At 54.8% G+C, this 12850-nt stretch overlaps 1 protein-coding gene across 1 annotated transcript in view; it reads right to left on the bottom strand.

Annotated features, from left to right (window-relative positions):
* LOC110522685 (anoctamin-1-like) overlaps positions 1-12850 on the bottom strand; it is a 335378-nt gene that overhangs the window by 170955 nt on the left and 151573 nt on the right. Inside the window, exons 11-12 of the mRNA XM_090230797.1 lie at positions 12240-12374; positions 10938-11098 (exon numbers count right to left, since the gene is read on the bottom strand). Coding sequence (XP_090086923.1) covers positions 10938-11098; positions 12240-12374 — 296 coding nt within the window. The remainder of the gene's footprint in view (positions 1-10937; positions 11099-12239; positions 12375-12850) is intronic.

Below are 12850 nucleotides of genomic sequence, written 5' to 3'. Positions count from 1 at the left end.
GTAGTAGTGGATATGTAGGTTCAGTAAGGGGGTATGGAACAGGTAGGGGCAGTAGAGGGGTAGAAGGGAGTATGTGGGGCATTAGGGAGGTGGGGCAGTAAGGGATTAGGAAGGGGTAGTAGTGGATATGTAGGTGCAGTAAGGGGGTATGTATGGGGAGTAAGGGGGATAGATAGTTGCGGTAGGGGGTAGGTAGGGGCAGTATGGGACAGGTTGCGGTAGGGGGTAGGTAGGGGCAGTATGGGACAGGTAGTGGACGTATGGGACAGGTAGGGGCAGTATGGGACAGGTAGGGGCAGTACGTGGGTAGGTAGGGGCACTATGGGACAGGTAGGGGCAGTATGGAACAGGTAGGGGCAGTATGGAACAGGTAGGGGCAGTAGAGGGGTAGAAGGGAGTACAGTGCCTTGCGAAAGTATTCGTCCCCCTTGAACTTTGTGACCTTTTGCCACATTTCAGGCTTCAAACATAAAGATATAAAACAAAAGGTGGGGCTACAAAGTATTAACTTAAGGGGGCTGAATAATTTTGCACGCCCAATTTTTCAGTTTTTGATTTGTTAAAAAAGTTTGAAATATCCAATAAATGTCGTTCCACTTCATGATTGTGTCCCACTTGTTGTTGATTCTTCACAAAAAATACAGTTTTATATCCTTATGTTTGAAGCCTGAAATGTGGCAAAAGGTCGCAAAGTTCAAGGGGGCCGAATACTTTCGCAAGGCACTGTATGTGGGGCATTAGGGAGGTGGGGCAGTAAGGGATTAGGAAGGGGTAGTAGTGGATATGTAGGTTCAGTAAGGGGGTATGGGACAGGTAGGTTCAGTAGAGGGGTAGAAGGGAGTATGTGGGGCATTAGGGAGGTGGGGCAGTAAGGGATTAGGAAGGGGTAGTAGTGGATATGTAGGTTCAGTAAGGGGGTATGGGACAGGTAGGGTCAGTAGAGGGGTAGAAGGGAGTATGTGGGGCATTAGGGAGGTAGGGCAGTAAGAGATTAGGAAGGGGTAGTAGTGGATATGTAGGTGCAGTAAGGGGGTATGTATGGGGAGTAAGGGGGATAGATAGTTGCGGTAGGGGGTAGGTAGGGGCAGTATGGGACAGGTAGGGGCCGTATGGGACAGGTAGGGGCAGTATGGGACAGGTAGGGGCAGTACGTGGGTAGGTAGGGGCAGTACGTGGGTACGTAGGGACACTATGGGACAGGTAGGGGCAGTATGGGACAGGTAGGGGTTGAATGGGACAGGTAGGGGCAGTATGGAACAGGTAGGGGCAGTAGAGGGGTAGAAGGGAGTATGTGGGGCATTAGGGAGGTGGGGCAGTAAGGGATTAGGAAGGGGTAGTAGTGGATATGTAGGTGCAGTAAGGGGGTATGTATGGGGAGTAAGGGGGATAGATAGTTGCGGTTGGGGGTAGGTAGGGGCAGTATGGGACAGGTAGGGGCTGTATGGGACAGGTAGGGGCAGTACGTGGGTAGGTAGAGGCAGTAGGGGGTAGGTAGGATCAGTAGGAGGTAGGTAGGGGCAGTAGGGGGTAGGTAGGGGCAGTAGGGGGTAGGTAGGGTCAGTAAGGGACAGATAGGGGCAGTAAAGGTAGGTAGGGGCAGTACAAGGTAGGTAGAGGCAGTAGGGGGTAGGTAGGATCAGTAGGAGGTAGGTAGGGGCAGTAGGGGGTAGGTAGGGCAGTAGGGGGTAGGTAGGGTCAGTAGGGGACAGATAGGGGCAGTACGTGGGTAGGTAGGGGGCAGTACGTGGGTAGGTAGGGGCAGTATGGGACAGGTAGGGGCAGTATGGGACAGGTAGGGGAAGTATGGGACAGGTAGGGGCAGTACGTGGGTAGGTAGGGGCAGTATGGGACGGGTAGGGGCAGTATGGGAAAGGTAGGGGTAGTACGTGGGTAGGTAGGGGCAGTATGGGATATGTAGGGGCAGTACGCGGGTAGGTAGGGAAAGTGGTGGGTAGGTAGGGGCAGTGGTAGGTAGGTAGGGGCAGTGGTGGGTAGTTAGGGGAAGTAGGGGACAGGTAGGGGCAGTATGGGACAGGTAGGGGCAGTACGTGGGTAGGTAGGGGCAGTATGGGACAGGTAGGCGCAGTATGGGACAGGTAGGGGCAGTACGTGGGTAGGTAGGGGCAGTATGGGACAGGTAGGGGCAGTATGGGGCGGGTAGGGGCAGTATGGGACAGGTAGGGGCAGTACGTGGGTAGGTAGGGGCAGTATGGGACAGGTAGGGGCAGTACGTGGATAGGTAGGGGCAGTGGTGGGTAGGTAGGGGCTGTAGTGGGTAGGTAGGGGCAGTGGTGGGTAGGTAGGGGCAGTGGTGGGTAGTTAGGGGAGGTAGGGGACAGGTAGAGGCAGTAGGGGGTAGGTAGGATCAGTAGGAGGTAGGTAGGGGCAGTAGGGGGTAGGTAGGGCAGTAGGGGGTAGGTAGGGTCAGTAGGGGACAGATAGGGGCAGTACGTGGGTAGGTAGGGGGCAGTACGTGGGTAGGTAGGGGCAGTATGGGACAGGTAGGGGCAGTATGGGACAGGTAGGGGAAGTATGGGACAGGTAGGGGCAGTACGTGGGTAGGTAGGGGCAGTATGGGACGGGTAGGGGCAGTATGGGAAAGGTAGGGGTAGTACGTGGGTAGGTAGGGGCAGTATGGGATATGTAGGGGCAGTACGCGGGTAGGTAGGGAAAGTGGTGGGTAGGTAGGGGCAGTGGTAGGTAGGTAGGGGCAGTGGTGGGTAGTTAGGGGAAGTAGGGGACAGGTAGGGGCAGTATGGGACAGGTAGGGGCAGTACGTGGGTAGGTAGGGGCAGTATGGGACAGGTAGGCGCAGTATGGGACAGGTAGGGGCAGTACGTGGGTAGGTAGGGGCAGTATGGGACAGGTAGGGGCAGTATGGGGCGGGTAGGGGCAGTATGGGACAGGTAGGGGCAGTACGTGGGTAGGTAGGGGCAGTATGGGACAGGTAGGGGCAGTACGTGGATAGGTAGGGGCAGTGGTGGGTAGGTAGGGGCTGTAGTGGGTAGGTAGGGGCAGTATGGGACAGGTAGGGGCAGTACGTGGGTAGGTAGGGGCAGTATGGGACAGGTAGGGGCAGTATGGGACAGGTAGGGGCAGTACGTGGGTAGGTAGGGGCAGTATGGGACAGGTAGGGGCAGTATGGGGCGGGTAGGGGCAGTATGGGACAGGTAGAGGCAGTAGGGGGGTATGTATGGGCAGTAGGGGCAGTAAAGGTAGGTAGGGGCAGTACGAGGTAGGTAGGGTCAGAAGGGGTAGGTAGGGGCAGTAGGAGGTAGGTAGGATCAGTAGGAGGTAGGTAGGGGCAGTAGGGGGTATGCAGGGGCGGTAAGGGGTAGGTAGGGTCAGTAGGGGACAGGTAGGTGCAGTACGTGGGTAGGTAGGGGCAGTACGTGGGTAGGTAGGGGCAGTATGGGACAGGTAGGGGCAGTATGGGACAGGTAGTGGCAGTACGTGGTAGGTAGGGGCAGTATGGGACAGGTAGGGGCAGTACGTGGGTAGGTAGGGAAAGTGGTGGGTAGGTAGGGGCAGTGGTGGGTAGGTAGGGGAAGTGGTGGGTAGGTAGGGGAAGTGGTGGGTAGTTAGGGGAAGTAGGGGACAGGTAGAGGCAGTAGGGGGGTATGTATGGGCAGTAGAGTGGTAAATAGGGGCAGTAAAGGTAGGTAGGGGCAGTACGTGGGTAGTTAGGGGAAGTGGGGGGTAGTTAGGGGAAGTGGTGGGTAGTTAGGGGAAGTGGTGGGTAGTTAGGGGAAGTAGGGGACAGGTAGAGGCAGTAGGGGGGTATGTATGGGCAGTAGAGTGGTAAATAGGGGCAGTAAAGGTACGTAGGGGCAGTACGAGGTAGGTAGGGGCAGTAGGGGGTAGGTAGGGGCAGTAGGAGGTAGGTAGAGCAGTAGGGGGTAGGTAGGGGCAGTAGGGGGTAGGTAGGGTCAGTAGGGGATAGGTAGGGGCAGTACGTGGGTAGGTAGAGGCAGTAGGGGGTAGGTAGGATCAGTAGGAGGTAGGTAGGGGCAGTAGGGGGTAGGTAGGGCAGTAGGGGGTAGGTAGGGTCAGTAAGGGACAGATAGGGGCAGTAAAGGTAGGTAGGGGCAGTACAAGGTAGGTAGAGGCAGTAGGGGGTAGGTAGGATCAGTAGGAGGTAGGTAGGGGCAGTAGGGGGTAGGTAGGGCAGTAGGGGGTAGGTAGGGTCAGTAGGGGACAGATAAGGGCAGTACGTGGGTAGGTAGGGGGCAGTACGTGGGTAGGTAGGGGCAGTATGGGACAGGTAGGGGCAGTATGGGACAGGTAGGGGAAGTATGGGACAGGTAGGGGCAGTACGTGGGTAGGTAGGGGCAGTATGGGACGGGTAGGGGCAGTATGGGAAAGGTAGGGGTAGTACGTGGGTAGGTAGGGGCAGTATGGGATATGTAGGGGCAGTACGCGGGTAGGTAGGGAAAGTGGTGGGTAGGTAGGGGCAGTGGTAGGTAGGTAGGGGCAGTGGTGGGTAGTTAGGGGAAGTAGGGGACAGGTAGGGGCAGTATGGGACAGGTAGGGGCAGTACGTGGGTAGGTAGGGGCAGTATGGGACAGGTAGGCGCAGTATGGGACAGGTAGGGGCAGTACGTGGGTAAGTAGGGGCAGTATGGGACAGGTAGGGGCAGTATGGGGCGGGTAGGGGCAGTATGGGACAGGTAGGGGCAGTACGTGGGTAGGTAGGGGCAGTATGGGACAAGTAGGGGCAGTACGTGGATAGGTAGGGGCAGTGGTGGGTAGGTAGGGGCTGTAGTGGGTAGGTAGGGGCAGTGGTGGGTAGGTAGGGGCAGTGGTGGGTAGTTAGGGGAGGTAGAGGACAGGTAGAGGCAGTAGGGGGGTATGTATGGGCAGTAGGGGCAGTAAAGGTAGGTAGGGGCAGTACGAGGTAGGTAGGGTCAGAAGGGGTAGGTAGGGGCAGTAGGAGGTAGGTAGGATCAGTAGGAGGTAGGTAGGGGCAGTAGGGGGTATGCAGGGGCGGTAAGGGGTAGGTAGGGTCAGTAGGGGACAGGTAGGTGCAGTACGTGGGTAGGTAGGGGCAGTACGTGGGTAGGTAGGGGCAGTATGGGACAGGTAGGGGCAGTATGGGACAGGTAGTGGCAGTACGTGGTAGGTAGGGGCAGTATGGGACAGGTAGGGGCAGTATGTGGGTAGGTAGGGAAAGTGGTGGGTAGGTAGGGGCAGTGGTGGGTAGGTAGGGGAAGTGGTGGGTAGGTAGGGGAAGTGGTGGGTAGTTAGGGGAAGTAGGGGACAGGTAGAGGCAGTAGGGGGGTATGTATGGGCAGTAGAGTGGTAAATAGGGGCAGTAAAGGTAGGTAGGGGCAGTACGTGGGTAGTTAGGGGAAGTGGGGGGTAGTTAGGGGAAGTGGTGGGTAGTTAGGGGAAGTGGTGGGTAGTTAGGGGAAGTAGGGGACAGGTAGGGGCAGTATGGGACAGGTAGGGGCAGTACGTGGGTAGGTAGGGGCAGTATGGGACAGGTAGGCGCAGTATGGGACAGGTAGGGGCAGTACGTGGGTAAGTAGGGGCAGTATGGGACAGGTAGGGGCAGTATGGGGCGGGTAGGGGCAGTATGGGACAGGTAGGGGCAGTACGTGGGTAGGTAGGGGCAGTATGGGACAAGTAGGGGCAGTACGTGGATAGGTAGGGGCAGTGGTGGGTAGGTAGGGGCTGTAGTGGGTAGGTAGGGGCAGTGGTGGGTAGGTAGGGGCAGTGGTGGGTAGTTAGGGGAGGTAGAGGACAGGTAGAGGCAGTAGGGGGGTATGTATGGGCAGTAGGGGCAGTAAAGGTAGGTAGGGGCAGTACGAGGTAGGTAGGGTCAGAAGGGGTAGGTAGGGGCAGTAGGAGGTAGGTAGGATCAGTAGGAGGTAGGTAGGGGCAGTAGGGGGTATGCAGGGGCGGTAAGGGGTAGGTAGGGTCAGTAGGGGACAGGTAGGTGCAGTACGTGGGTAGGTAGGGGCAGTACGTGGGTAGGTAGGGGCAGTATGGGACAGGTAGGGGCAGTATGGGACAGGTAGTGGCAGTACGTGGTAGGTAGGGGCAGTATGGGACAGGTAGGGGCAGTATGTGGGTAGGTAGGGAAAGTGGTGGGTAGGTAGGGGCAGTGGTGGGTAGGTAGGGGAAGTGGTGGGTAGGTAGGGGAAGTGGTGGGTAGTTAGGGGAAGTAGGGGACAGGTAGAGGCAGTAGGGGGGTATGTATGGGCAGTAGAGTGGTAAATAGGGGCAGTAAAGGTAGGTAGGGGCAGTACGTGGGTAGTTAGGGGAAGTGGGGGGTAGTTAGGGGAAGTGGTGGGTAGTTAGGGGAAGTGGTGGGTAGTTAGGGGAAGTAGGGGACAGGTAGAGGCAGTAGGGGGGTATGTATGGGCAGTAGAGTGGTAAATAGGGGCAGTAAAGGTACGTAGGGGCAGTACGAGGTAGGTAGGGGCAGTAGGGGGTAGGTAGGGGCAGTAGGAGGTAGGTAGAGCAGTAGGGGGTAGGTAGGGGCAGTAGGGGGTAGGTAGGGTCAGTAGGGGATAGGTAGGGGCAGTACGTGGGTAGGTAGGGGGCAGTACGTGGGTAGGTAGGGTCAGTATGGGACAGGTAGGGGCAGTATGGGGCAGGTAGGGGCAGTATGGGACAGGTAGGGGCAGTACGTGGGTAGGTAGGGGCAGTATGGGACGGGTAGGGGCAGTATGGGACAGGTAGGGGCAGTACGTGGGTAGGTAGGGGCAGTATGGGATAGGTAGGGGCAGGACGTGGGTAGGTAGGGAAAGTGGTGGGTAGTTAGGGGAAGTAGGGGACAGGTAGGGGCAGTAGGGGGTGGGTAGGGGCAGTATGGGACGGGTAGGGGCAGTATGGGACAGGTAGGGGCAGTACGTGGGTAGGTAGGGGCAGTATGGGATAGGTAGGGGCAGTACGTGGGTAGGTAGGGAAAGTGGTGGGTAGGTAGGGGCAGTGGTGGGTAGGTAGGGGCAGTGGTGGGTAGTTAGGGGAAGTAGGGGACAGGTAGGGGCAGTATGGGATAGGTAGGGGCAGTACGTGGGTAGGTAGGGGCAGTATGGGACAGGTAGGGGCAGTATGGGGCAGGTAGGGGCAGTATGAGACAGGTAGGGGCAGTACGTGGGTAGGTAGGGGCAGTATGGGACGGGTAGGGGCAGTATGGGACAGGTAGGGGCAGTACGTGGGTAGGTGGGGGCAGTATGGGACAGGTAGGGGCAGTATGGGGCGGGTAGGGGCAGTATGGGACAGGTAGGGGCAGTACGTGGGTAGGTAGGGGCAGTATGGGACAAGTAGGGGCAGTACGTGGATAGGTAGGGGCAGTGGTGGGTAGGTAGGGGCTGTAGTGGGTAGGTAGGGGCAGTGGTGGGTAGGTAGGGGCAGTGGTGGGTAGTTAGGGGAGGTAGAGGACAGGTAGAGGCAGTAGGGGGGTATGTATGGGCAGTAGGGGCAGTAAAGGTAGGTAGGGGCAGTACGAGGTAGGTAGGGTCAGAAGGGGTAGGTAGGGGCAGTAGGAGGTAGGTAGGATCAGTAGGAGGTAGGTAGGGGCAGTAGGGGGTATGCAGGGGCGGTAAGGGGTAGGTAGGGTCAGTAGGGGACAGGTAGGTGCAGTACGTGGGTAGGTAGGGGCAGTACGTGGGTAGGTAGGGGCAGTATGGGACAGGTAGGGGCAGTATGGGACAGGTAGTGGCAGTACGTGGTAGGTAGGGGCAGTATGGGACAGGTAGGGGCAGTACGTGGGTAGGTAGGGAAAGTGGTGGGTAGGTAGGGGCAGTGGTGGGTAGGTAGGGGAAGTGGTGGGTAGGTAGGGGAAGTGGTGGGTAGTTAGGGGAAGTAGGGGACAGGTAGAGGCAGTAGGGGGGTATGTATGGGCAGTAGAGTGGTAAATAGGGGCAGTAAAGGTAGGTAGGGGCAGTACGTGGGTAGTTAGGGGAAGTGGGGGGTAGTTAGGGGAAGTGGTGGGTAGTTAGGGGAAGTGGTGGGTAGTTAGGGGAAGTAGGGGACAGGTAGAGGCAGTAGGGGGGTATGTATGGGCAGTAGAGTGGTAAATAGGGGCAGTAAAGGTACGTAGGGGCAGTACGAGGTAGGTAGGGGCAGTAGGGGGTAGGTAGGGGCAGTAGGAGGTAGGTAGAGCAGTAGGGGGTAGGTAGGGGCAGTAGGGGGTAGGTAGGGTCAGTAGGGGATAGGTAGGGGCAGTACGTGGGTAGGTAGGGGGCAGTACGTGGGTAGGTAGGGGCAGTATGGGACAGGTAGGGGCAGTATGGGGCAGGTAGGGGCAGTATGGGACAGGTAGGGGCAGTACGTGGGTAGGTAGGGGCAGTATGGGACGGGTAGGGGCAGTATGGGACAGGTAGGGGCAGTACGTGGGTAGGTAGGGGCAGTATGGGATAGGTAGGGGCAGGACGTGGGTAGGTAGGGAAAGTGGTGGGTAGTTAGGGGAAGTAGGGGACAGGTAGGGGCAGTAGGGGGTGGGTAGGGGCAGTATGGGACGGGTAGGGGCAGTATGGGACAGGTAGGGGCAGTACGTGGGTAGGTAGGGGCAGTATGGGATAGGTAGGGGCAGTACGTGGGTAGGTAGGGAAAGTGGTGGGTAGGTAGGGGCAGTGGTGGGTAGGTAGGGGCAGTGGTGGGTAGTTAGGGGAAGTAGGGGACAGGTAGGGGCAGTATGGGATAGGTAGGGGCAGTACGTGGGTAGGTAGGGGCAGTATGGGACAGGTAGGGGCAGTATGGGGCAGGTAGGGGCAGTATGAGACAGGTAGGGGCAGTACGTGGGTAGGTAGGGGCAGTATGGGACGGGTAGGGGCAGTATGGGACAGGTAGGGGCAGTACGTGGGTAGGTAGGGGCAGTATGGGATAGGTAGGGGCAGGACGTGGGTAGGTAGGGAAAGTGGTGGGTAGGTAGGGGCAGTGGTGGGTAGGTAGGGGCAGTGGTGGGTAGTTAGGGGAAGTAGGGGACAGGTAGGGGCAGTATGGGACAGGTAGGGGTAGAGATAGATGGGGTAATAAGTGATTAGGAAGGGGTAGGTGGAGTAGCAGGGGGGTAGTTAGGGGCAGTAGGGGTAGATAGGGTCATTAGGGTTAGGTAGCAGCAGTAGGGGTTAGGTAAGGACAGTAGGGTTGTAGGTAGTTGTAGAAGGGGGTACTTAGGGGCAGTAGGGGATAGTTAGGTGCAGTAGGGGGTAGTTAGGTGCATTATGGGTTAGTTAGGGGCAGTATGGGGTCAGGTAAGGATAGTAGGGTTGTAGGTAGTTGTAGTAGGGTGTAGTTAGTACCAGTAGGGGTTAGTTGGGGGCAGTAGAGTGTAGGGGGCAGTGGGGTGTCAGTTAGCAGGCAGTAGGGTGTCAGTTAGCGGGCAGTAGGGTGTCAGTTAGGGGGCAGTAGGGTGTCAGTTAGGGGGCAGTAGGGTGTCAGTTAGGGGGCAGTGGGGTGTCAGTTAGGGGTGCAGTAGAGTGTCAGTTAGGGGGCAGTGGGGTGTCAGTTAGGGGACAGTAGGGTGTCAGTTAGGGGCAGTAGGGTGTCAGTTAGAGGCAGTAGGGTGTCAGTTAGGGGGCAGTAGGGTGTCAGTTAGGGGGCAGTAGGGTGTCAGTTAGGGGCAGTAGGGTGTCAGTTAGGGGGCAGTAGGGTGTCAGTTAGGGGGCAGTGGGGTGTCAGTTAGGGGCAGTAAGGTGTCAGTTAGGGGGCAGTAGGTTGCCAGTTAGGGGCAGTAGGGTGTCAGTTAGGGGGCAGTAGGGAGTCATTTAGAGGGCAGTAGGGTGTCAGTTAGGGGGCAGTAGGGTGTCAGTTAGGGGGCAGTAGGGTGTCAGTTAGGTGGCAGTAGGGTGTCAGTTAGGGAGCAATAGGGTGTCAGTTAGGGGGCAGTAGGGTGTCAGTTAGGGGGCAGTAGGTTGCCAGTTAGGGGCAGTAGGGGTAGGTAGGGTCATTAAGGGTTAGGTTTCAGCGGTAGGGGTTAGGTAAGGACTGTAGAGTTGTAGGTAGTTGTAGTAGGGATTGGGTAGTGGCAGTAAGGGGAAGTTAGGGGAAGTAGGGGGCAGTTAGGGGCAGTTAGGGGTCAGTTAGGGGCAATAGGGGTCAGTTAGGGGCAGGTAGGGGTAGAAGGGGGTAGGTAGTTGTAGAAGGGGGTGGTTAGGGCCATTATGGGGTAGTTAGGGCCTGTATGGGTTAGGTAGGGATAGTATGGGGTAGGTAGGGCCAGTAGGGGGTGGGTAGGGGCAGTAGGGGGTAGGTAGGGGCAGTAGGGGGTAAGTAGGGGCAGTAGGGGGTAGTTATGAGCAGTAGGGGGTAGTTATGAGCAGTATGGTGTAGTTAGGGTCATTAGGGGTTAGGTAGTTGTAGTAGGGGGATTCAGGGGACGCATGGGATAGTTAGGGGCAGTAGGGGGTAGGTCGGGGCAGTAGGGCATATTTAGGGCCAGTAATGGCTATTTAGGGGCAGTAGGGGATAGGTAGGGACATTAGAGTTTAGGTAGCAGCTGTATGGGTTAGGTAAGGACAGTAGGGTTGTAGGTAGTTGTAGTAGGAGGTAGTAAGGGGCAGTATGGGGTAGATAGGGGTAGTAGGGGGCAGTATGCGGTGGTTAGAGGCAATATGGGGTAGTTAAGGGCAATATGGCGTAGTTATGAGCAGTATGGGGTAGATAGGGATAGTAGGGGGCAGTATGCGGTGGTTAGAGGCAATATGGGGTAGTTATGAGCAGTATGGGGTAGATAGGGGTAGTAGGGGGCAGTATGCGGTGGTTAGAGGCAATATGAGGTAGTTAGGGGCAATATGGGGTAGTTATGAGCAGTATGGGGTAGATAGGGGTAGTAGGGGGCAGTATGCAGTGGTTAGAGGCAATATGAGGTAGTTAGGGGCAGTAGGGGGGCCCAATAAGGGGTAGGTAGGGCAATAGGTAGGAGCAATAGTGGTGTAGGTATGGGCAGGAAAGTAGTTATATATATATATATATATATATTGATACCCCAGAGGGACATGAAGATGGCGAAGAGGGTGGTAGCTCCGTTGTCAAACAGGTAAGAGGCTCGAGTCAATGAACAGACTGAACTCAGCTTCCAGTAGTCACACACCGCATCACACAGTGGACACATCGTGAAGTTCAGACTGTCATCACACATCTCCTGGCTGAAACACACGAGAACAAAACATAAACACAGCCTGAAGTAATGATTGATTATGGTAACTGACGTAATGATTGTGGTAACTGACGTAATGATCGTGGTAACTGATGTAATGATCGTGGTAACTGACGTAATGATCGTGGTAACTGACATAATGATCGTGGTAACTGACATAATGATCGTGGTAACTGACAAAATGATCGTGGTAACTGACGTAATGATCGTGGTAACTGACGTAATGATCGTGGTAACTGACGTAATGATCGTGGTAACTGATGTAATGATCGTGGTAACTGACGTAATGATCGTGGTAACTGACGTAATGATCGTGGTAACTGATGTAATGATCGTGGTAACTGACGTACTGATCGTGGTAACTGACGTAATGATCGTGGTAACTGACGTATTGATCGTGGTAACTGATGTATTGATCGTGGTAACTGACGTAATGATCGTGGTAACTGAAGTAATGATTGATTATGGTAACTGACGTAATGATCGTGGTAACTGACGTAATGATCGTGGTAACTGATGTAATGATCGTGGTAACTGACGTAATGATCGTGGTAGCTGACGTAATGATCGTGGTAACTGATGTAATGATCGTGGTAACTGATGTAATAATCGTGGTAACAGATGTAATGATCGTGGTAACTGATGTAATGATTGTGGTAACTGACTTAATGATCGTGGTAACTGACGTAATGATCGTGGTAACTGAAGTAATGATCGTGGTAACTGATGTAATGATCGTGGTAACTGATGTAATGATCGTGGTAACTGACGTAATGATCGTGGTAACTGACGTAATGATCGTGGTAACTGACGTAATGATCGTGGTAACTGACGTAATGATCGTGGTAACTGACGTAATGATCGTGGTAACTGATGTAATGATCGTGGTAACTGACGTAATGATCGTGGTAACTGACGTAATGATCGTGGTAACTGACGTAATGATCGTGGTAACTGACGTAATGATCGTGGTAACTGACGTAATGATCATGCTAACTGAAGTTATTGGAAAATTGTTATGAAGAGTAACTAAGGGCAGGATTCAACAATCAGTAAAATAAAGAGAGACACATTGATGTACAGAAAGCATGGGAGAGAGAATGAGGACTGTGTGTGGTGTGTATGTGTACCTGGGCACATTAGTGTTGACAGTGAGGACACCATAGAGGAACACTATAAGGCCCAGTAGAGAGGGCGGGACCAACATCCGGGTGTAAACTCCCATCCAGGCAAAGTACAGACCAATCGCCTCCCCAAAATACTTCCTGTTAGTGGTCAGAGTCAATATAGTACTTCTTATTACAGGTCAAACAGGCAGACAGATACATTTTAGGTTATACCTGATTAGGTCCAGACAGACACACTTTAGGTTATACCTGATTAGGTCCAGACAGACACACTTTAGGTTATACCTGATTAGGTGCAGACAGACACACTTTAGGTTATACCTGATTAGGTGCAGACAGACACACTTTAGGTTATACCTGATTAGGTCCAGACAGACACACTTTAGGTTATACCTGATTAGGTCCAGACAGACACACTTTAGGTTATACCTGATTAGGTCCAGACAGACACACTTTAGGTTATACCTGATTAGGTCCAGACAGACACACTTTAGGTTATACCTGATTAGGTGCAGACAGACACACTTTAGGTTATACCTGATTAGGTCCAGACAGACACACTTTAGGTTATACCTGATTAGGTCCAGACAGACACACTTTAGGTTATACCTGAT

This window comes from Oncorhynchus mykiss, chromosome 4 (assembly GCF_057628025.1).
Source record: "Oncorhynchus mykiss isolate SJ-2025 chromosome 4, ASM5762802v1, whole genome shotgun sequence".
Taxonomy (NCBI): Eukaryota; Metazoa; Chordata; class Actinopteri; order Salmoniformes; family Salmonidae; genus Oncorhynchus; species Oncorhynchus mykiss.
Note: the sequence above shows the minus strand (reverse complement) of the source record. Positions and strands in the feature narration are given on the sequence as shown.